Raw genomic sequence first — 22,714 nt, 5'->3', positions numbered from 1 at the left:
CTAATTTCATGTTCTTGCCTAATTGGCCTGGCTAAAGCCTCCAGAACAATGTTGAATATTCCTGATTTTAGGGGGAAAATATTCAGTCTTTTACCATTAAGTATGTTAGCTTTGCATTTTTCATTGATTCCCTTTATCAAGCTGGGGAAGTTTCATTCTACTTGTTTTTTTTGTTTTTTGTTTTTTGTTTTTCTGAGACGGAGCTGCTCTGTCGCCCAGGCTGGAGTGTAGTGGTACAACCTCCGCCTCCTGGGTTCAAGCAATTCTCCTGCCTCAGCCTCCTGAGTAGCTGGGACTACAGGCCTGTACCACCATGGCTGGCTAATTTTTGTATTTTTAGTAGAGATGGGGTTTCACCATATTGGCCAGGCTGGTCTCAAACTCCTGACCTCAAGTGATCCACCCACCTCAGCCTCCCAAAGTGCTGGGATTGCAGGCATGAGCCACTGTGCCTGGCCTCCTTCTAGACTTTTAAAAAAATTATTTATTTATTTATTTATTACTATTATTTAGAGACAATGTCTCACTCTGTCACCCAGGCTGAAGTGTGGTGGCATGCTCATAGCTTACTGCAGTCTTGACCTCCTGGGCTCAAGTGATCCTTCCACCTCAGCCTACACAGTAGGTGGGACTACAGGTGTGTGCCACCACACCCAGCTAATTTTTTGTAGAGATGGGGTTCACTACAATTTTTTGTAGGCTGGTCTCAAACTCCTGGCCTCAACCAATCCTCCCACCTTGTCCTCCCAAAGTTCCGGGTTTACAGGCAAAATCCACTGTGCCTGGCCCTTTCCAGTCTTTGTGAGAGGTTTTATCACAAAGAGGTGTTGAATATTGTCAAATGCTTTTTCTCAGTCTACTGAAATGATGTGGTTTTTCACCTTCTTCTTATTAATGTAGTGTATTACATAACTTGAATTTCAGATGTGAAACCAACCATGTATTCCTAAGATAAATCCTACTTTATCGTGGATTAATCCTTTTTATATGCTGCTGAATTCAGTTTGCTAGTATTTTGTTGAGAATTTTTACATCTGCCTTCATAAGGGATATTGGTCTGTATTTTTCTTATGATGTCTTTGTTTGGTTTTGGTATCAGAATAATATCAGTCTTATAAAATGAGTTGGGATGTGTCCCCTCCTCTTTTACATTTTGGAAGAATCTGTGAAGAATTGGTATTAATTTTTCTTTAAATATTTGGTGGACTTCACCAGTGAAGTCATTTGGTCCTGAGTTTTTCTTCATGTGTAGTTATTTATTTATTTATTTTACTAATTCAATCTCTACGATGTAATTAGGTCTTTTTAGATTTTCTTCTTGCGTATATTTTAGTAAATGTGTCTTTCTAGGAATTTGTCCATTTTCATCTAAGTTATCAAATTTGTTGGCACATAGTTGTTCATAGTATTCCTCATATAATCCTTTTTGTTTCTGTAAGGTTGGTAGCAATGCTCTCTTTTGTTCCTGACTTTAGTAATTTGAGTTTTCTCTCTTTCCTCAGTCTGCCTAGCTAAAGGTTTGTCAACTTTGTTGCTCTTTTCAAAGAACCTCTGTTGATCTCAAACTTAGTTTAAAACAAGATCCAGGTGTGTTTGTGTGGTGTGTGTGTGTCTGTGTGTGTGTGTGTGTGTGTGTGTGTTTTGTATAGTTGGGCCCAGAATAAGAAAATAATGAGATTATACTTTCATGGATAGTACAGCTGAGTGACAGAAGGAAAAATTCATCGGTTGAATTAAGAGCAAAGAAGAAATTAGAACTCAGCACTCCCAATACCTGATCTTTTGCTGTAATTACTAAGGTGTCCTGTTATAAGGAGAGCCCCTGGCTCCTTGGCCTAGTGACTTCCCTTTCCCAGTCTTGCCTTCCCCATCTGAAAATACAAGAATGTAGTTCCATTGAAGAGAATCATGATGATCATGATAGGCACTACTATTTACTGAGCATCACTTTATGCTGGGTCCTGTGCTGAGCCCTGTTACATGGATTTCACAAACCACAAGTCACATGAGTTGGAGAGGGACACAGGGCCACATCCCTATAGCTAGAGGCACTGGCTAGATGGGGTAATCATCACTGCTGCCCACACTTTAACCAGGAACTGCTCCCTCCCTGACATGTCCTGGGTCTGATAAGCAGTCACCCCTGGGGTGTGGGAAAGCACAGAAACCACAACTTTAGGGCAGCGAAAGGCCTTCTAAGCCCTAGCACACATCTCTGGGAATGGGAAGCTCGCTACCTTCTGAAATGGTCCGGCTGGTCACCACCCAGCTAAACCACTATGCTTGGAAGAGCTGTTTCAATTTCATAAATTTATCAACTTTGCTTGGAGCAGTTCATGGACCATTTTCTGTTTAGGTTTAATTCCAGGCCTGCAAGGCCTGGCCAGCATGGGAGTGGTGATCCTAAAGACTTGTTCTGAAAGGATAACCTTGGGAAAGCTAGTTATCCTCCCTGAGCCTCAGTTTCCTCATCTGTAGTGGGGATGTGAAACATATCCATAATGAACACTGGATGGACCCTTCCATGGCTCAAATTCTAAGTGAAACACTATGATGCATTCCACTCACTTAATCCTCCCAAGACCAATGAAGTAAATACTATTCTCACCCTCATTGGACGGAGAGAACTGAGATTCGAAGAGGATAAGTAACCAAAACTACAGAGCAAGTAGGCAATGGGGCTGAGCAGCCCTGGATGTCTAACTCCATGGTTTGAGGACTTAACCATGTGATGATACCACTTCACAGGTTTGTCTAGAGAACTCGAGAGCATAAAGCACCCAACACAGTGCTCAGGAAGCTCCCTACCCCCATCCCTGAGTATGACCCGGGTTCATGGCAGCGCCAACAGTGAGTTCCAAGACTAGCCAGAGCACAAGGGTGTAGGACACAAAGGCAGCTCTCATCTCACCAAGTTGTCTGGGGCTCTCAGCAGCCCAGGGCACTTCTCTTGCAAAGTAGCCTGGCATTTTCTGTGGGCTATGACAAGTTACAGGAGGGAAGTTGCTCTATGACCCTCTGAAGCTTCCTTCCTTTCTTGGTCTCTGCATTTTCTATGTTCTGCTTCTGCTGCTGTGGCCTCTATCAGGCATGCACTCAGTTTAATATTGGTGAGACTGCCCTGGGTGCATGCTGGCTGGATAGCTGGACTTCTCAGGCCCCCTCTCTACCCCAGCATGCTCCCAATGCACCCAGTTCCCTGTAGCTCCTCCCAACAGGTGATCTCCTGCAGGGTGCCCTCCACATCCACTCACCCTGGAGGGCTCAACCATGCCCTATACCCAACAAGCCTCTCTCTCGAGCTTAGATCTCTCTCCTGGGCTCCAGGTCATTCCATCCAAATGCCTGTGGGGGAGCTCTACCTCCAGCCAGCAGACCCCAAAGAACACTCATTGTCTTTTCCCTAAAACCTGATTCTCTCCTGGAAAGGACGTCACCACCCTCCTAGTCACTCAAGCAAATTCAGACTCTGAAGCCAGCAGAGGGAAATACTGTGCCTGAGTCACACAGAACCAGGGGTCCCTTATCAAAGTCCCGTGAGCAATGTATTTTGCCTTCTAAGAGCTCTAAGTTCATCTGAAGTCCACACGGAACACAAATGCCCAGGCTGGGAGTGGTGGCTCACGTCTGTAATCCCAGCACTTTGGGAGGCCGAGGTGGGTAAACCACAAGGTCAGGAGTTTGAGACCAGCCTGGCCAACATAGTGAAATCCCGTCTCTACTAAAAATACAAAAAGTCAGCCGGGCATGGTGTTGGGTGCCTGTAATCCTAGCTACTATGGAAGCTGAGGCAGGAGAATCACTTGAACATGGGAGGCAGAGGTTGCAGCGAGCTGAGATCGCGCCACTGCTCTCCAGCCCGGGCAACAGTGCGAGACTCCATCTCCAAAAAAAAAAAAAAAAAAAAGAAAAGAAAAAAAGAAAAGAAAAGAAACGCCCAAACAGGATCACTATTGGATATAGTTTGAATTCCTGAAAGTTTCCATCCCTTCAACTAGAGTAACAATAGCAGCAGCAGCTAATATGTATTGCACGCTTAAGACTGCCAAGCACAGTTCTAAAGCAGTCTGCATGCATTAAACGATTTAATTACCATGCTAAGCTTATAAGGCAAGCGCTGTTGTATTTACATTTACTAACAAGGTAAGAAAAGCATTGAGAAACAACTTGCCAACAGCAGCACAGCCATGACTGATGGAGCCGGGATACAAACCCAGGCAGTTTGCTTCCAAAGCCCAGGCCACACTGCTGCCTTTTTTTTTTTTTTTTTTTTTGAGACAGGGTCTCACTCTGTTGCTCAGGCTAGGATGAAGTGGTATGATCATGGCTTACTGCAGCCTTGACTTCCTGGGCTTGGGATTACAGGCACATGCCACTATGCCTGGCTAACTTTTCATTTTACTTATTGTAGAGGCAGGGTCTCAGAAGTTGCCCAGGCTGGTTTTGAACTCCTGGCCTCAAGTGATCCTCCTGTCTTGGCCTCCCAAAGTGTTGCAATTACAGGCATGAACCACCACGCCTGGTCCATACTGCTACCTTCTTAGAAATTATCTAAAACAAAGCCTGACAATAGTAAGGTATATATATAATATATTATTAAATAAAAAAGTAGTTGAGATATGATTGACACAATAAATTGCACAAGTTAAAAATGAGTAATTTGATGCTTTTGACATGTATAGACATTTGTGAAACCATCACTACATCACATTCAATATGATCTCATTTATGCAATATGTATACAGAAAATGTAGAGGAAAGAAATATACCAAATGCTAAGAATATTTGTCTGGGTGGTAGGATTATGGATAATTAAAAAAAATACTTTACTTATAATCAAGTGATCCTCCTGCTCCAGCCTCCCTAGTAGCTGGGACTACAGGCTGTGAGCCACCTCGTCCAGTAGGTAATTTTTTATACCCTTCCAGATGTTTCTGATTTCCTATAATGAACATGTACTACTTTTCCAATGAATGTATTTTTTTTTTTTTTTTTTTGAGACAGAGTCTCACTCTTGTCGCCCAGGCTGGAGTGCAATGGTGCAATCTCGGCTCACTGCAACCTCCGCCTCCTGGGTTCAAGCGATTCTCCTGCCTCAGCCTCCTGAGTAGCTGGGATTATAGGCACCTGCCACCATGCCCGGCTAATTACTGTATTTTTAGTAGAGAAGGGGTTTCGCTATGTTGGCCAGGCTGGTCTCGAACTCCTGACCTCCAGTGATCCGCCCACCTCGGCCTCCCAAAGTGCTGGGGTTATAGGCATGAGCCACCACACCCGGCGAAATGTAATATTTTAAAGTGATGATGTGATTAATTGAAAATAAAGCCCATAACCCTCTCCCGGGGCCCATCTCCCTGCAGGAGAATCACAGCGGGTCGAGCTCCACTGAAGGGGCTGCCTGCAGCTTGGCTAGCCCCTCAGCTCCACTGGCACTTACTGTATTTCAGTCCCCAGGTGCTTGAGGGAAATATTCTGAAGGGCAGGGAAGGGCTGCAAGGCAGCTGCCACGCCCACTAGCCCAGGGGGTGTTTTCACAGGGCACAGGAACTCCTCCAGCTCTGCCTCTTCTTGCCCTGGGAACAAAGAAAAGGGAAATCAATCAGCCGGGTCACTGCACTTGGAAAGACAGGTCAGGTGGGATGCTATGGGTGCAGCCTTGACTGGGAACATGCTGGAGTTGGAGAGTTGCAGGGGCAAGCAGGCCCTCCCTGTAGGTTAACAGCAGCAAAATAGGCTTTTCACAAAATGTTCTGCAGCCAGTAAAATGATGCATTTTGCTGGTACAGCCCTCCTGCAAACCCCTTAAAAATATGCAGACCTGGCTGGGAGCGGTGGCTCATGCCTGTAATCTCAGCACTTTGGGAGGCTGAGATGGGTGGATCACCTGAGGTGGGGAGTTAAGAGACCAGCCTGGCCAACATGAAGAAACCCCGTCTCTACTAAAAACACAAAATTAGCCAGGCGTGGTGGCGCATTCTTGCAATCCCAGCTACTCAGGAGGCTGAGGCAGGAGAATCGCTTGAACCTGGGTGGCGGAGGTTGCAGTGGGCCGAGATCGCGCCATTGCACTCCAGCCTGGGCAACAAGAGTGAAACTCCGTCTCAAAAAAGAAAGGCAGACCTACAGTTAATTCTACATCTGAGAGTCCATCCTAAAGATGGAAGTGCAGACAAAACTTTATGTGCCAAGAGGTTTGTTCCTTCTAGCATTGTCACAATAGCCTCAAGTTGGAAAAGATCTAAAAACTTGGGAATAGGTTAAGTATATCAGAATGTCTTCATATGACGGAATATTAATCATTCAAAACAATGTGAATAAATACTTATAAACAGGGAAACCTGTATGGAATATAATATTAAGTGGAAAAAGCCAGATTAAAAAAAAATTGGGCCGGGCGCGGTGGCTCACGCCTGTAATCCCAGCACTTTGGGAGGCTGAGGCAGGCAGATCATGAGGTCAGGAGATTGAGACTGTCCTGGCTAACACGGTGAAACCCCATCTCTACTAAAAATACAAAAAATTAGCCAGGCATGGTTGCAGGCGCCTGTAGTCCCAGCTACTTGGGAGGCTGAGGCAGGAGAATGGCCTCAACCCAGGAGGCGGAGCTTGCAGTGAGCCTAGATCGTGCCACTGCACTTCAGCCTGGGCGACAGAGTGAGACTCCATCTCAAAAAACAAAACAAAGAAACAAAACAAAAACAAACAAAAAATTGGAAGGCTGGATGTTGTGGCTCACACCTGTAATCCCGCCACTTTGGGAGGCTGAGCCGGGTTGGTCACTTGAGCTGAAAGTTTGAGACCACCTGAGCAACGTGGCAAAACCCCATCTCTACAAAAAACAGAAAAATTAGCTGAGTGTGGTGGTGCGTGCCTATAGTCCCAGCTACTTGGGAGGCTGAGGTGGATGGATCACTTGAGCCCAGGAGGTGGGGGTTGCAGTGAGCGGAGATGGTGCCACTACATTCCAGCCTGGGCAACAGAGCAAGACCCTGCCTCAAAAGAAAAAAAAAATTGGGGTTATAGTATAATCTCAATTGTACAGAAAAAGTCTCAAAGAAATATACTCCGCAATCTTAACAGTGGTTTGAGCTGCGTGATGGGATTTGCAGTGAGCAGGCTATTCTCATTGTATTTTACTGTTTTTTTCCCAAATTTTCTACAATAAACATGGGTTACTTTATAAACAGAAAAAGAATATGTATTTATCAAAAATAGATGTTTATACAGAGATTTTAAAAACACATGCAAATATTAGGGTCACACTACTGAGTATCAAAAAACAAAGTAGGACATTTTATATTATTATATGATCTGAAATGTGTTTAAATAAAAGGCAGGCAGGAGGTCATAACATAAGGTTAATACTGGCTGCCTCTGGGTGATAGGATTACAGGTTCTTTTTCTTTTTAGTCTTCCAAATGTTCTGTTTAAACAATGATTCTTCTACAGTGAGTGACTTGAAAATGTTTAATGTTAAGCAAGCTTTCAAGGCCAAGGAAATTATGTGAAGTGTAAGAGAGGGGAGGTGAAATATTTAGAAATTAACTTTGAGTGTTAGAAAAAGGAGAAAAGAGCCAGGACCACTTATGGGTTGGTATGAGCTTGATTAGACAGCCCCTGAGACCTACCAGGGCAGCAGACACTTTCCACTTGGAGCCCTCTTACTGGGAGACTGAAACATTTAGGAGTGGAGATTTGTTTTTGCACTATATCTGCAAAAAGGGTGTGGGTATAAAAATATTAAATATAATGATGGGGGTCAGGGGGAGCTGTTCAACCTACCTAAGAAAAGAAACTTAGCAGTAGTTCAAACAACAGACAGTGTATTTGTAAATTCCTAACAGGCTCCATCAGATCTGGCAGGTAGGCCAGCACTCACACTCCTCAAATGCGAGATCTTTGAGGCCCTCCCTTCCATGAATCCTCTCACCAAACACAGACTGGGTGTTTACCCTGAGGCTTGCGAGTGGGGCTGGAGAAAGTGAGAAGAATAAAAGCAGAAACTCAAAGCCTAAGGAGCAGGGAAGGTGAAGAAGTGCACACCTGGGGTCAGGTGCTGGGGTAGGGGCAGTTCTGGGAGGTGGAGACAGAGTCTTTCCAATCCAGGTCAGGGGAAACTTCCTGGAGGAGGGGCACTGCAGCTGGGCCTTAAGGACTGGGGTTGATTTGAATCTGCAGGAGGAACCAGGAAAGTTCTATGCCAAGCATACAGGCAACAGTAAGCGGTTTCAGACCCAGAGCTGAGTCTGCGGGGAGGAAGCCGGGAAGATGGGGTGGGGAAGGCCAAATAGAAAGGGGTGTGGGTAAGTGGCTGGATCCCATCACGATGGAAACCAGAGCTCCTAGGGGTTTGAGCAGGAGGCTGAAGAACCAAACCTGGCTTTAGGTAGAAGATCTGTAGCTGGGCCCTGTTTCCATGGGGAGGGTGTTGCAACCAGGTTGCAAATCATTAAAAAAAAAAAAAAAAATCAAGGGCCGGGCGCGGTGGCTCATGCCTGTAATCCCAGCACTTTGGGAGGCCAAGGCAGGCAGATCACCTGAGGTCAGGAGTTCAAGATCAGCCTGGACAACATGGGGAAACCCATCTCTACTAAAAATACAAAAACAAACCGGGCATGGTGACGTGTGCCTGTAGTCCCAGCTACTTGGGAGGCTGAGGCAGTAGAATCGCTCGAACCTGGGAGGCGGAGGTTGCAGTGAGCCGAGATCGCACCACTGCACTCCAACAGCCTGGGTGACAGGGCGAGACTCCGTCTCAAAAAAAAAACACAAACAAACACAAACAAACAAAAAAAACAAGAAGGATACTCTCTACCTTGTCTCCTTCAGAGTTAATGTATACAAAAATGTTTAAAAAGCCATAAAGCTGGGCTGGGCATGGTGGCTCACGCCTGTAATCCCAGCACTTTGGGAGGCCGAGGTGGGTGGATCACGAGGTCAGGAGATTGAGACCATCCCGGCTAACACAGTGAAACCCCGTCTCTAATAAAAATACAAAAAAATTAACCAGGCGTGGTGGCATGCGCCTGTAGTCCCAGCTACTTGGGAGGCTGAGGCAGGAGAATCATTTGAACCCAGGAGACGGAGGTTGCAGTGAGCCAAGATCGCGCCACTGTACTCCAGCCTGGGTGACAGAGCGAGACTCCCTCTCAAAAAAAAAAAAAAAAAAAAAAGCCATAAAGCCCCATATTGTGGACTCACATCTTTCAAAGTAACCTTTAAGCCAGACTCTGAACTGATTCGAAAAAAATAAAATTTTTTTATTTATCAATATTTTAACCATCTTATTCTCCTTCATTCAAAGCAAACCAAAAAAACTTAACAGTTTCTCTAAGATTTTGATATGTTAGCAGTACTTCCCTAACTGCTAATATCTGTTTTCTTGTAAGTGCCACCTGTGGGCCTAGATCAACTCTGAGACTACACAGAGCCAAGTCCTGGGGGTTGTCATCACTGGTGGGTTTTACCAATGAGGAAATAGCCACTCAGAGAGGTTAAGTTTTGTGGCAAAGTCAAAGCTAGCAGGTGACACTGTTATAGACTCAAACACATCCCCACTTTTGCTTTTCCCATTAAACAATGTGGCTTATCAGAGCAGCCTTTCTAACAAGCAGATCGTCTAAGACAGGAGGGGCTGCCCATGAAGGCACAAGCTCCCAATGCAAAGGAGTGTGCAAGGCACGGGCGGCACAGGATGGCGATGCCCCAACAGAGACCAGCACTTCCCACAGGAGGCAGAATCAATGACCTGAGGCTGTAGTCTGGGGCACCTTGGAGAAATGCCCTCCATGAGTGACCACACAGAGGATTTTCAGCAGCATTCATTTGTAATTCTCCTTTTACGTGAGCTCTGAGGGTTGCCCCACCACCAGTGGGAAGAAGTCGCTGCCTAGACAAAAAAAGGGCCTGACCCAGGAGGTCACTGCCTCCCTAGAGGGCCCTGGACGAGTGCCTGGCTGCCCCTTAGCTTTGGGAGGGCAGGTTATGAGTCTGCAGCCTAGGGTTTGAATTTCAGCACTGATGTTTTCTTACTACATGACCTAGGACAGGTCTCTTGACCTCTTTGAGCCTTAGTTTCCTGGTCTATAAAATGGAAATAGCACTAACTACTCTATAAAATTATTGTGAGGATTAAATAAGATGATGCATGTAAAGTGTTGGGGCAGCAGGCATATTTCATGACAGTACACATTTATACAGGTCCTTTGTAAACTGTAGCTTACTGTGGCAACTTGCTATTCTTATTATTATAAGTCTCGTGGGTTCCCTTTGATCTTTCTTGGCTCTGGGGAGACCGTTGTTTAGGTAAAGCATAAAATAAAGTTGTAAATCCTTAAAAGCAGGAGAGAACATGCCTTGCAGATTGCTCAAGAGCAGTGACGAGACACTTTTTACCAGAAGTCTCTGACTCAAAGTCAGACATGGGTCAGGAGGTTTTCAACGACCTGGGAGCGGGCCGCTGCTTCCTCAGGAAGGGTGGAGGTGGGCGAGGTGGGGCAGCCTGCTCCACGTGGCTAATCCAGGCCTTGCTGACTTGCCCAAGACACCAGAAACATCTTTCTAGGTGGGCTGGGAAGGTTTTGCCAGGCCCTGGGTCTGCGAGGAGACTGCAGGCTTGCTGCAAGGCAAGGAAAGGCTTCAAGAGGAGAAGCTCGCGTCCCTGCTTCCTGAGTCTCAGGCAGCATCCTCCTCAGGAGACTAGAACCCAGGTCATCACAGCAACTCCACCCCTTTCTCCAATGCCCACAGCAGGGGCTGGCCTGGAAGAGGCCCGCCATGTGTGCTGAAGCAAAGCCGCACAATTAAAGAATCTGCAACAGGTTCCCCACAGCAGAAGAGGTCTGAGGATCCCAGAGCCGTTCTTCCACAATCTGCTTCTTCAAATTTCAGTTAAGACACACAGAAATTCTATTATTGCAGAGGTTTCTGCTGGCCTCTAGTCTGACGCTGATCTTTGCAGCAGCATCAACCCAGGCTGCAGTTTTCTGCAAAACCAGGGTTGTCTGGCTCCCTGGCAGATGGGGAGTGGGGGCTGGAGCAGAAGCAAAGAAACCCTTCAAAAGAAACTCCAAAGAAATTACTAATGATTATTAAGAATAAAAGGAACAGTTATTATAATAGTAACAGCACCTATATATGTTTGTGTATATACTATTATGATAGTAATAGCATGGGTGTGTTCTATGCACAGACATATAGACATAGAATAACAATATTATTAGGACAACTCCCATGTATTGAGCACTTACTATGTGCCTGAGGTTATGCTAAGGGGTTTACATTCCTTTCCTCATTTAATTATAAAGTTTAGTATATTGACTTACACATTCATTCCACAAATATCCAATGTGCCAGGCAGGACACCAGGGAGGTGACACAGGCAACCAAAAAAAAAGTCCCCACCCTTAAGGGCTAGCGGGTGGAGATGGACAAGGACAGGGGTAATTATTAATAGAACACAATGGAACAGGTCTCCCTTGAAGTGTTTGAAAAAAGTGTTGAGGGCCCAGAGAGAATCCAGCTGACAAAGTCTGAGAAGGCTCCCACGAGGAGGCCAGCAAGAAGAGAAGGCAATGCTGGAGCTTGGCCATACAGAATAAGCAAGAATTTGCCAGGCAAAGGAGAGAGAGCAGAGACTCTGCCAAAGCATCAAGCCCAAGGTGGGGACTGGGGGAGCAGGCAGAGGTGAGATCAGGAGGGATGAGCCCTGAGTGCAGGAGTGAGGTGGTGGGTGGCGTTGGATGGCAGTGACGGGTTCAGGGTCAGGTTTAAGAAAGCTCACTCAGGCTGCAGAGAAGGGGATGGGTTCTGGCATGGCCTCCACATGGGGATACTGGAGAGGAGGCCACTGTGACTTTGAGAGATGAGGTCTGACCTGGGCAGTGGCAGCAAGAAAGGCCTGGGTCTGATGTATGGGTCAGAAGGCAAAAATGGCCAGCACAGTGATTGACTGGACTCACTGGCTGGAATTGAGGAAGGGTGGAGGGCAACTACTAGTGGGTACATGAGGGGAAATCTACTGAGAGGAGGGAAGAGAAATGGGGAGAAGGGTTGGGGCAGATGTACTCAGCTTTGGACATGCAAAGCACCCAGGTACAGAGGTCCAGGGGGTACTTGGTAACAAGTCCTGCCCTTGCCTATTTGGCCTCCCTGTCAACTGAACATGAAGCACTTTAGACACAGTGTGGCTTTGTACTGGGACCTGATTTTCCACATTCTTGCAGGGGCAGCTGTGAGGTGGTCCATACCGATCCTAAAACCTGCCAATCATGTTCCTGGCTGCAGCATGGGGGTGGGAGGGTGTGGTCTCCTGGACTCCTCCACGTTGGGATGATCCAGGATTTGGGATCAAGAAACTTCATTTGTGAGTCATCTGGGGGAAAAGGATCCTATCTTATGGGAACACCAGCGATAAAAATAATTGATCTGGCCAGGCATGGTGGCTCATGCCTGTAATCCCAGCACTTTGGGAGGCTGAGGCGGGTAGATCACGAGGTCAGGAGTTCAAGATCAGCCTGGCCAAGATGGTGAAACCCCATCTCTACTAAAAATACAAAAATTAGCCGGGCGTGGTGGCACGTGCCTGTAATCCCAGCTGAGGCTGCCTCGGGAGGCTGAGGCAGAGAATTGCTTAAACCCGGGAGGCGGAAGTTGCAGTGAGCCGAGATTGCACCATTGCACTCCAGCCTGGGCAACAGAGTGAGACTCCATCTCAAAAAAAAAAAAGTCACTGATCTACCCAACTCACGACACAAATCTACAACACTGCATTTTCTTATTAACCCTCCTCACAGCAATTCTGTGAAAGTTTGATTTCTTGAGGCCTTCCATAATAGTCATCACAATAGTAGCTCACAAGTATTGGGTTCTGACCATGTGCAGGCATTGTTCTAACCATTTTAGGTATATGAATTCATTTAATCCTCATAACATCCCTAAGAAGTAGGGATAATTTCTAAACCTCATTTTATGGGGAAGGAAACAAGCTCAGAAAGGTTAAACAACTTGCCTAAAGTTATATAGGACTAGGATTTGAACCCAGGCAGCCTGGCCTCAGCCCAAATTCTTGCCCTAACTAATCCTGAGTCATATCCCTGGCTCTCTGCTTCCTTAGTAGACGGCTCCTCCCGCTCATTCCCAGCAGGAGGGTAAAGGCTTAATCACCAGAGCCCTGGGTGTGCAGGCAGGAGGGTAGCCCATTGGGTACCTAGCTCGAGGTGCAGGACGGGCCCATTCCCAGCCAGGGCGGCATCAGGGGTGGCAGGAGGTGCCGGCGGGCTGTTGTGGAACTCCCAGCGCTTCATCTGCAGCTGCTGCAGCCAGTACAGCATCACTTGCTTGGTGGCGGCCTGAGAAGCACAAGGATTAGTTGGCAAGGCCCTGTGCCTGCAGGGTGGCACTGGGTGCGGGAAGAGGGGAAGGTTGTGGGAGGCTTAGGAATGCTCTCTTTCCCAGGAAAAAAAAAAGAGGTCACTGTAGGTATGTATGCTTCCTGGCCACAGAAGATCATCAGGCTCTGGTCTCCCACTCAGCGGTTCCTTAGCTGCTCTGGGCCTCAGTTTCCTCATCTGTACTCTGGTGACAATAAGTCTCATTGCATAGGACAATGATGAGGATGAAATGAGACAAGGGTATCACACAGTATCTGACACACAGTAGGTGCTCAAAATGTGCTCACTGGATAGAGGAATTTGGAGGCGCTGTGAGAGGGGGAGGTGCACTGAATTCTGATATGCGTGGGGTCCTGGTACCATCACTATCTCTGTGTGACATCTCCAAGTCTTTGCTGCCTTTTGTGGAATAGGAGTAATCCTTCTTGCCTTGGGGATGCACTGGAATCATGGATATGAATGGAGACTGGAAAGCCACATGCACATGTGACAACATGGTGGCACCTTCCAGGTGCTCTGGCCCTCCAAACAAGTTCATGGTAAATGCTGGTCATTAGTCTCCCAGCACTGGCTGGCGGTTGGTCCAAACATCCACTTTCACATCCAATAACTCCTAGATTCTTCAGGAGGGAGGCAAGGCAGGAGTGAGCACCCCTTTGTACAGATGGAGAAACTAAACCTCTGAAGTTGCCCAGGCATGTGGTGGTAGAACTAGTCCCAGAACCCTGGTCTAGAAGTTGGATTTTATGGCCAGGAGATTAGTGGCTTCGTAAAGAAGGCCTGAGATCAGCTGAGGTGGACTGCAGAAGATGAACAGCTCACCGGGAGTGGATGGGGATTCTCAGAGAGCTGCCTGCAATCAAGGCCACATGAGAACAGCAGCGGGCTACATGGCAACAGAGGCAAACTCCCTATCTCAGGGGTTCACTGGTGTGCACTATGCAGGGGGGAGTCTGTGAAAGTGACCCTCAGGCTGTCACACAGGTATCAATAAGATAAATGATGCCCACCAGTGTTCTCTTTCCATACACTCTCTGAGAGAGACTGCAGCACCTCCCAGGTCTTCCCCATGACCTTAATGCTGATGAGCTCCAGCCGAACCCAAATACCCCATTTTATTAACTCATTTGACAAGGGTATACTGAGCATTGACATATGTGTCAGAGATAGTGCTAGGCACTGAATACAGAGGTGAGCCAACACACATGGTCCCTGTCCCCTTGGAACTTGAGAGTCTCCTGCAGGGGACATGTACCCGGATGTTCCATGGGCTCCTCATCCTGAGTTCCCTCCTGTCAGTGACTGACCCAACCAGGCAGTCAGCCAGTTACTCCAGCCACTCCTGACATCTCCCTCATTCTACTTCCCTACTATCCCGAGACACCTCCATTGTCCCCTTCCCCACAGCCACAGCTCTAGTTCAGCTGTCACTCTCTCCTGATCACCTTCTGATGGGCTCCCTGAGTACCAGCCTTGCCCTTCCCCTAGTTTCTTCTCTATCCAATAGTCAGACTGAGCTTTTGCTACTTGGCCTAATTTGCCAATTCCCCACCCTCGGGCCTCTGCTCTTCAACTCCATCCTTTGGGCCCCTCTGTTTTTCTGGCTCATGTGATTTGCCTGGACACTCAGGGCTGTATCATGGTTTCCTACTTTTGCTCACGGTGCTCTCTTGACCTGGAATACCTTTCTCCCTCTTGTCTGCTTGCCACCTATTTCTTCTTTCAAGCCTTGGGTGTGTCCCTCCTCCAGATGCCTTTCTGGCTAGCCCCTTCCACTTGGTGGAACTGACTCCTCCTGTCACCACACCTTCTTGCACAGACTTATCACATGTCTCTACAGAACATTTTAGGGTGCATGCAGGTTCTCCCTCAGTCTCTCCCATCAGACTTTAAGCTGTCAGAGAACCAGGGGTGGGGGTGCATTAGCTCCACACCCCAGAGCCAAGTGCAGAGCCAGGAACAATGGAATACTATTATAAAGACCATGTGTTGAAGACCCTGCATACAGCAGTCAACCTGTGGAAGAGACACATAGACCCGGGAACCACATGACCTCGAAAATGCCTTCCCTGGCCAGGGATTCCTGAGTTTCATTATTTTAACCAAGTCCCCCAGCCTGGTCACCCGCCAAGTCCAGTCAGTAAAGGAGAACTGAACACGTGGTCATCCACAGATACCCACTTAGCTGGAGGTGGGGTTGGAGGGGTGGAAAGATGGGGATGGGGTGGGGAAGGCTATCTCCTGGCACATTCTTCTCTGATGCCCATAGAACACTTAGCCCAGATCTGTCTTTCCAATTAAGTTATGGGACACCTCCTCTTGACATTAGCACTCTGATCTTGGTTCCATCACCTTGTGTGTGCATGTGTGCTTATGCAACAAAAAATTATTAAGTACCCCACTAGGTACCAGGCTGTATTCTAGGTGATGCAATTAATTCAACAATTTGTACATGCCTGTGATGTGTCAAATGCTTACAAACAACCTAGGTTCTGAGAGGTTAAGTAACTTGTCCAGGGTCACACAGCTAGTAAGTAGCAAATGTACAATTTGAATCCAAGCCCGTCTGATTTCAAAGAACGTGGCCTTTCTACTGCTTTAGGCTTTCTCAGTTAAACATGATGATAAAACCTACCCCTTGCTGCTGATAGGAAAACAGGTTTAAGCATGCCTAGATGAACAATCTAGGCTGATCAGTGAAACCTAAGTGTTTATTTTCCTAATCCCTGCCAGTCTCTTCTCAGCATTCACTGACCTTGGCCAAAACATCAAGAAACGGGAATCAGAATCCTGGCCTTGAGAGAGGATTGCAAAGACCATATTTTGACTTACTTAGGTCCCAGGTAAGAAAGTTAAGGTAACTGCACTGTCAGGCACACCCAAAAGTAAAAGTTTTGATTCAGCACTGAGAGGTAGAAAGACTATGGGATTCCAAGCTACCCTACTCTCTAGACGCATGGACCTCGAGCCAGTCCTTTCATCTCCCTCTGATTCAGTTTCTTGATCTGTAAAATGGGTCTGTCTTCCCTGCCTTGTGGGAACCCAATGAGGAAATGGGTGGGAATGCACTTTGCAAAGCACAAAGTTCTTGGAACAGTCGGTGACGACAGTTCCAGTCAATTTACTGTGTCCACCTCACACTCGCGCCCAGCCTTGCCCTGCGAAAAGGGGACCTCACGCCGCTGGAAAGGAGAAAGTCGTTCCAGGAATTTACCTTCAGGGTAATAACCCGGCTGGGAGTCTTGATTTCGAAGATCCCCTCCTCAGCGTCCGCCTTACAGTCAAACACTGCACTGGAGAGGTCGATGCTGTCCAAGGGATTAGCATCCTGCGCGGTCCGCGAGTAATACAGCTGACATTTCCTTTCGTCGTAGAAGAACCAGCGGGATTTCCAGCCCCGGATGGGCCCTTTGCCGCCGAACTTACTTAAATACCCACAGAGTTTCTTGGGGACCGCCTCCAGGGACCGGGCGCAGACCCCCGATTCTTCCTCCGGAGGCGGCACCTGTGGATCCCTGGCAGACTCTTCGGACCCAGGGGCAGAGGAGCTGGACTCCGGGGCGTTCTCCCCAGCGCCCTCCATCGCCGCCAGCCGGAGACTGCGGAGGGACGAGGGGTCCGCGGGACCACCAGGGACAAATCTCGGAGACTCGGCGGGCACCTTCCCAAAGGGAGACACCTGGGCGGGGGCGGGGCCGACGGCGAACCCGCCCCCAGGAAGCCACAGAGTCGGGACTGGGTGCGGTGCGTGCGCCTCAAAGACCGCAAACCCAGGTTACGGCGGCTGGCCACGCCCCTCCACCGCCAGGCCACGCCCCCGCAGCGCTCAGTCGGCTCCCTGCAAGGCCCGGCTGCTTCCGGCTTTTTCTCCGCGCCAGTCAGCCATCTTTACTAAGGGCGGCCGTGCTCCCTGGCTTCAGGTTAAAGGCGTGGTGGCACTGAGTTAGGTTAACCGCGGGCAGAGAAGCCTGTCCCTAGCTACACTTCCCTGGTAGTTCGCATAGTCACCTAGAAAGATAGTGCTTTCTTGCACCCGATGGGCTGCTTGTTCCCTCCCTCTGCCGCGCGGGGCACCCTCGGACGGCGCATCTCGCGGCCATTGGCTGAAAGGAAGACCGCTGGGAGGCCCATCTTCCGGCGTCGCCCGGGCAGCGCGGCTCCGGAGCTGTCTGCCACTCTTCTGGTGTTCCTTCAGCCCCGTCAATGACGCCGCGGACGGCCTTCTTATCCCTCGCCTGACCGCGGTGGCCTCCCCAGCTCTCTGTCCTGGCTCCTATTCGCCTCCTGACAGCGCTGGTTGTGTTGCTTGGGGCGCCCAGGCGCGGCCGCTGCGCTGCGGAAACCCAGTGCCACTCCTGGGGCATAGTTGGGTGCAGTACATTTATTTTTATTTTGTTATTGCTATTATTATTTTTAGAGACGGTCTGGCTCTGTCACCCAGGCTGGAGTGCAGTGGCGCGATCAGAGCTCACTGCAGTCTCCGCCTCCCGGTCTCAAGCCATCCTCCCGCCTCAGTCTCCCGAGTAGCTGAGACCGCAACTGCGTACCACCACACCCGGCTAATTTTTAAATTGTTTTTTGCTGAGAGGGGGGTCTTGAATTCCTGGCCTCAAGCGATTCTCCTGCCTCGGCCTCCTAAAGTGCTGGAATTACAGGCGAGAGCCACCGCGCCAGGCTGTTTTGTAAAATAATTTAGGGTTTGACTAACTTGCTCAACTTCTGCCTCATTTTACCTGTTTCCCCTTAAATTTCTCCCCTTCCCTCCTAAGGCGCATTTCTCCATTAGCGTTGCGGAGCCCAATTCCGTCCAGCTTTCTTTAGGAGCTTCTTTCCGCCTTTCTCTTGCCCTTTGTTCAGCCCTTCCTTTACTTCATCGTCTCCCCCTCAGCCATCGTTAACGAGACCCTCGTGCACACTCAGTGATATTGACAAGAAGCAGGGTGGGGGTAAAGGCGAGGGCTCTAGAGTCTATTTGCATAATTTTCAGATTCCCACTCTGCAATACTGAGTGATTTACTCAACCTAAAAATGGAGATAACACTTCTTCCCACCCACCCCCGACCCGCCGCCAGACAACTTTACAGTGAAGCTAATGAAATTTATGTTCACTTGCATGGGTCGCTGGGATTTGTAGTCTTAACAGGTGGGGAGTTGCAACCAGGGAGCATTTCTCCTAAATGCCAGAGAGCTCTTCATTTGTTATAATTTACAATTTATTTTCTCATTCTAAATAACCATCGTAATACCTAATTTTGTGTTCATAATTTTGTAATTTTTTTAAAATCAGAAGGCCCTTAATGCTGTTTAATTCCAGTCCCCACAAAACCTGGATCTACACCTGTCTACCCTTAGAGTTGTTTTGATAATTAAATAAAATAATATGTGTGAAGCTCTTAGTACAGAACGTGGGACAAAATATTTCTTTTCTTTTATTTTCGAGACAGAGTTTCGCTCTTGTTGCGCAGGCTGGAGTGCAATGGCGCGATCTCGGCTCACAGTGACCTCCGCCTCCCGGATTCAAGCGATTCTCCTGCCACCGCACCCAGCCAGTTTCTTTTCTTTTCTTTTTTTTTAATTTTTTTTTTTTTTTGATACAGAGTCTCGCTCTGTCGCCCAAGCTGGAGTGCAGTGGCATGCTCTCCAATCCCCATTCTCCTGCCTCAGCTTCCCGAGTAGCTGGGATTACATACACGCGTCACCATACCCAGCTAATTTTTGTATTTTTAGTAGAGACGGGGTTTCACCATGTTGGCTAGGATGGTCTGGATCTCCTGACCTTGTGATCCACCGGCCTCGGCCTCCCAAAGTGCTGGGATTACAGTCATGAGCCACAGTGCCTGGCCCCATTCCTGATTTTTAAAACCTCTTAATAAAACAAACAGCATACCTTATTTGTTCTAGGTTTTGTAGCTAGGCAATGATAAATATTTGAAAGAATAATTATAATTATAAATATATTACATATACCAGAAAAACTCAAGTGGTGGCCTGTTTTAAAAAACTGTGCATATGTGTATAGATGTCTCCAGCAGCAAACAAATGGAAAATATAATGGACAACATCCCTTACATAAATGACTTACATAATGAATACCTCATTGCTTTATAGTAGGATATAAGACAAAACAAATATGTCCCTGAGTGGGAAGAGTTAATATTGTAAAGATATCACATTCCTCAAATTAATCCATACAGTTAATACATTTTCAATCAAACTCCCGATAGGCTTTTTTTTTTTTTTTTTTGAGACAGAGTCTTGCTCTGTCACCCAGGCTGGAGTGCACTGGAGCGATATCGGCTCACTGCAACCTCTGCCTCCTGGGTTTAAGCTATTCTCCTGCCTCAGCCTCCCTAGTAGCTGGGACCACAGGCAGGGCACTATGCTCAGCTAATTTTTGTATTTTCAGTAGAGGTGGGGTTTCACCATGTTGGCCAGGCTGGTTTTGAATTCCTGACCTCAAGTGATCCACCCACTTCAGCCTCCCAAAGTGCTAGGATCACAGGCGTGAGCCACCATGCCTGGCCTCGATAGGCTTTAAAAAAACTTTTTATTTTTGAATAGTTTTAGAAAAAGTTACAGAGACAATGGGAGAATTTCTGTAGACCCTACACCCAGTTTCCCCTAATGTTAACATTTTGCTTAATCCTGGTATGTTTGGCAAAAATAAACATCTAACATTGGTACAAAACTATTGACAAGGCCGGGTACGGTTGCTCACGCCTGTAATCCCAGCACTTTGGGAGGCCGAGGTGGGTGGATCACGAGGTCAGGAAATCGAGACCATCCTGGCTAACATGGTGAAACCCCATCTCTACTAAATATACAAAAAATTAGCCGGGCGTAGTGGTGGGCGCCTATATTCCCAGCTACTCGGGAGGCTGAGGCAGGAGAATGGCGTGAACCCAGGGGTGGAGCTTGCAGTAAGCCAAGATCGTGCCACTGCACTCCAGCCTAGGCAACAGAGCGAGACTCCCTCTCAAAAAAAACAAAAAAAAAAACAAACAAAAAAACTATTGACAAAACTACAGTCTTTATTTGGATTTTGTCTGTTTTCTACTAATAGCCTTTTTCTATTCCAAGATCCCATTCAAGATGCCATAGTTAGTCATCATGTTCCCTTAGTCTCCTCTGCATTGTGACACATTTCTGTTTTTCCTTGTTTTTCATGGTCCTGACAGTTTGAAGAATACTAGTCAGGTGTTTTGTAGAATACTATCACTTTGGGTTTGTCTCATGATTTCACTGAGGTTATGTTTTGGGGAAGACTACCACAGAGGTGAGGTGCCCGTCTCATCACAACATCAGAGTACATGATATCTGCATGGTTCCTATACTGTTAAATTGTGTAGCTTAAATTTTCTCATTTTATTTTATTTATTTTTTTGAGACAGAGTCTTGCTTTCTTGCCCAGGCTGGAGTGCAGTGACACAATCTCGGCTCACTGTAGCCTCCGCCTCCCGGGTTCAAGCGGTTCTCCTGCCTCAGCTTCCCAAGTAGCTGGGGTTACAAGTGCTCGCCACCACACCCGGCTAATTTTTTGTATTTTTAGTAGAGACAGCGTTTCACCATGTTGGCCAGGTTGGTCTCAAACTCCTGACCTCAGGTGATCCACCCACCTCGGCCTCCCAAAGTGTTGGGATTACAGGCATCAGCCACCATGCCTGGCCTAAATTTTCTCATTTTAAAAGGATGTTAAGGCCGGGAGTGGTGGTTTTAATAACAAGAAGAGTTAATCACTTGGATAAGGTAGGGTCTGCCAGATTTCTCTGCTATAAAGCTGCTCCTTTTCATTTCAACACACTGTTCTTTGGAATTGGGTTGCTAAATTCAGTCTCCCCTTATAAGTAGCTCCACCTCCTGGAGGGGTTGATAGGAATTTTTGCAGCTTATTAAAATGATTCTTACATACTCTTTTTTTCCTTCCTGTCTTTCCCCCTTCCCTTTCTTTTCCATTTTTTTTTTTTTTTTTTTTTTGAGACAGGATCTCGCTCTGTTGCCCAGGCAGGCTGAAGTGCAGTGGTGCAATCATCACAGCTCACTGCAACCTTGACCTTCTGAACTCAAGCAGTCCTCCTACCTCAGCCTCCCGAGTAGCCAGGACTACAGGCACATGCCACCTCATCTGGCTAATTAAAAAAAAAAATTTTTTTTTTTTTTTTTTGGTAGAGATGGCAGTCTCACTATGTTGCCCAGGCTGGTCTCAAACTCCTGGGCTTACATGATCCTCCTGCTTTGACCTCCCAAAGTGTTGGGATTACAGGCCTGAGCCACTGTGCCCAGCTTTAAGTTTTACTTTTTCAGAAGTAAACAAGTGAGAGTTGCCAACATTTTGGAGAAAAAGGACAACTAGAAAGGATTTAACCTACCAGACATTTACATTTAGTAATTCGGCCAACAAGTATTGAGTAAGCACTTTCCATCAGTCACCATTTAAAATGTTAGGGATAAGTCATGAGTGGGACAAGGTCACAGCTCACATTGAGCTTTCATTCTAGTCAAAGGAGGTGGGTAATAGGCAGGTAAAGAAGTAAATGAACATAGTAACCTCCAGAGTCTCCTAAGTGCTAGAAAGAAAGTGAATAGAATTACAGGAGCAACAGAATTCGGTGTTTTTGGCACATGGACAGGCACTTCAATAGAGCCAAGTACAAAGTTCTGAAAAACAAAAATATACGTATTCAGTTAAGTTTATATATTAATCTTATAGCATCTGTCTTAGTCTATTCAGCCTGCTATAACAAAACACATTTGGCTGGGTATTCTGTAAGCAACAGAAACCTCTGCTCACAGTTCTGGAGGCTGGGAAGTGTAAGGTCCAGGTGCCAGCAGATTCAGTGTCTGGTGAGGGCTGCTCTCTTCTTCAAAGATGGCGCCTACTTGTGCCTCCTCACACAGTGGAACGGGCAAACAGACTCCCTCAAGCCTCGTTTACTAAGGCACTAATCTCATTCATCAGCACGCCACCCTCCAGGCCTAATCACCTGCTACAGACTCTACCTCTTAATACTATCACATTGGGTTTTAGGTTCCAACATATGAATTTTGAGTGGGACGCCAACATTTACACCATAGCACCATTTATCAAAATAGAGTTTAGGTAAATTAGATAATTACATATATAAAGTGAAACTGTAGGATATATGCAATGGGATATGACTCAGTCTTATAAATAATGAGATTCTGACACATGCTACAACATGGATGCAGTACCTAGAAGGCAAACTCATAGAGACAGAAAGTATAATAGAGGTTACCAGAGGCTGGGGGAGGGAGGAATGGGGAATTACTGTTTAATGGGTACAGAGTTTATTTTATTTTATTTA

General features: G+C 47.0%; 1 protein-coding gene across 3 annotated transcripts in view; it reads right to left on the bottom strand.

Moving 5' to 3' along the window:
* The window catches only part of TBC1D2 (TBC1 domain family member 2), a 58,879-nt gene extending 39,567 nt beyond the window's left edge, over positions 1–19,312 (bottom strand). For 2 of the 3 annotated variants that reach the window (XR_003028853.4, XM_034967853.4), the window contains exons 1-3: positions 16,606–19,312; positions 13,208–13,349; positions 5,438–5,573 (exon numbers count right to left, since the gene is read on the bottom strand). Coding sequence is in view for 2 of the 3 variants with exons in the window: in XM_034967853.4 (XP_034823744.2) it covers positions 5,438–5,573; positions 13,208–13,349; positions 16,606–16,974 (647 nt within the window). In the remaining variant the exon portion in view is untranslated. The remainder of the gene's footprint in view (positions 1–5,437; positions 5,574–13,207; positions 13,350–16,605) is intronic. The other variant, XM_003820623.6, reaches the window with a different exon arrangement.
* Between the last annotated feature and the right edge of the window lie 3,402 nt (positions 19,313–22,714).

The sequence above is a fragment of the Pan paniscus genome, chromosome 11 (genome assembly GCF_029289425.2).
Source record: "Pan paniscus chromosome 11, NHGRI_mPanPan1-v2.0_pri, whole genome shotgun sequence".
NCBI classification, from domain to species: domain Eukaryota; kingdom Metazoa; phylum Chordata; class Mammalia; order Primates; family Hominidae; genus Pan; species Pan paniscus.
This window is presented reverse-complemented; position numbering and strand designations above follow the sequence as displayed.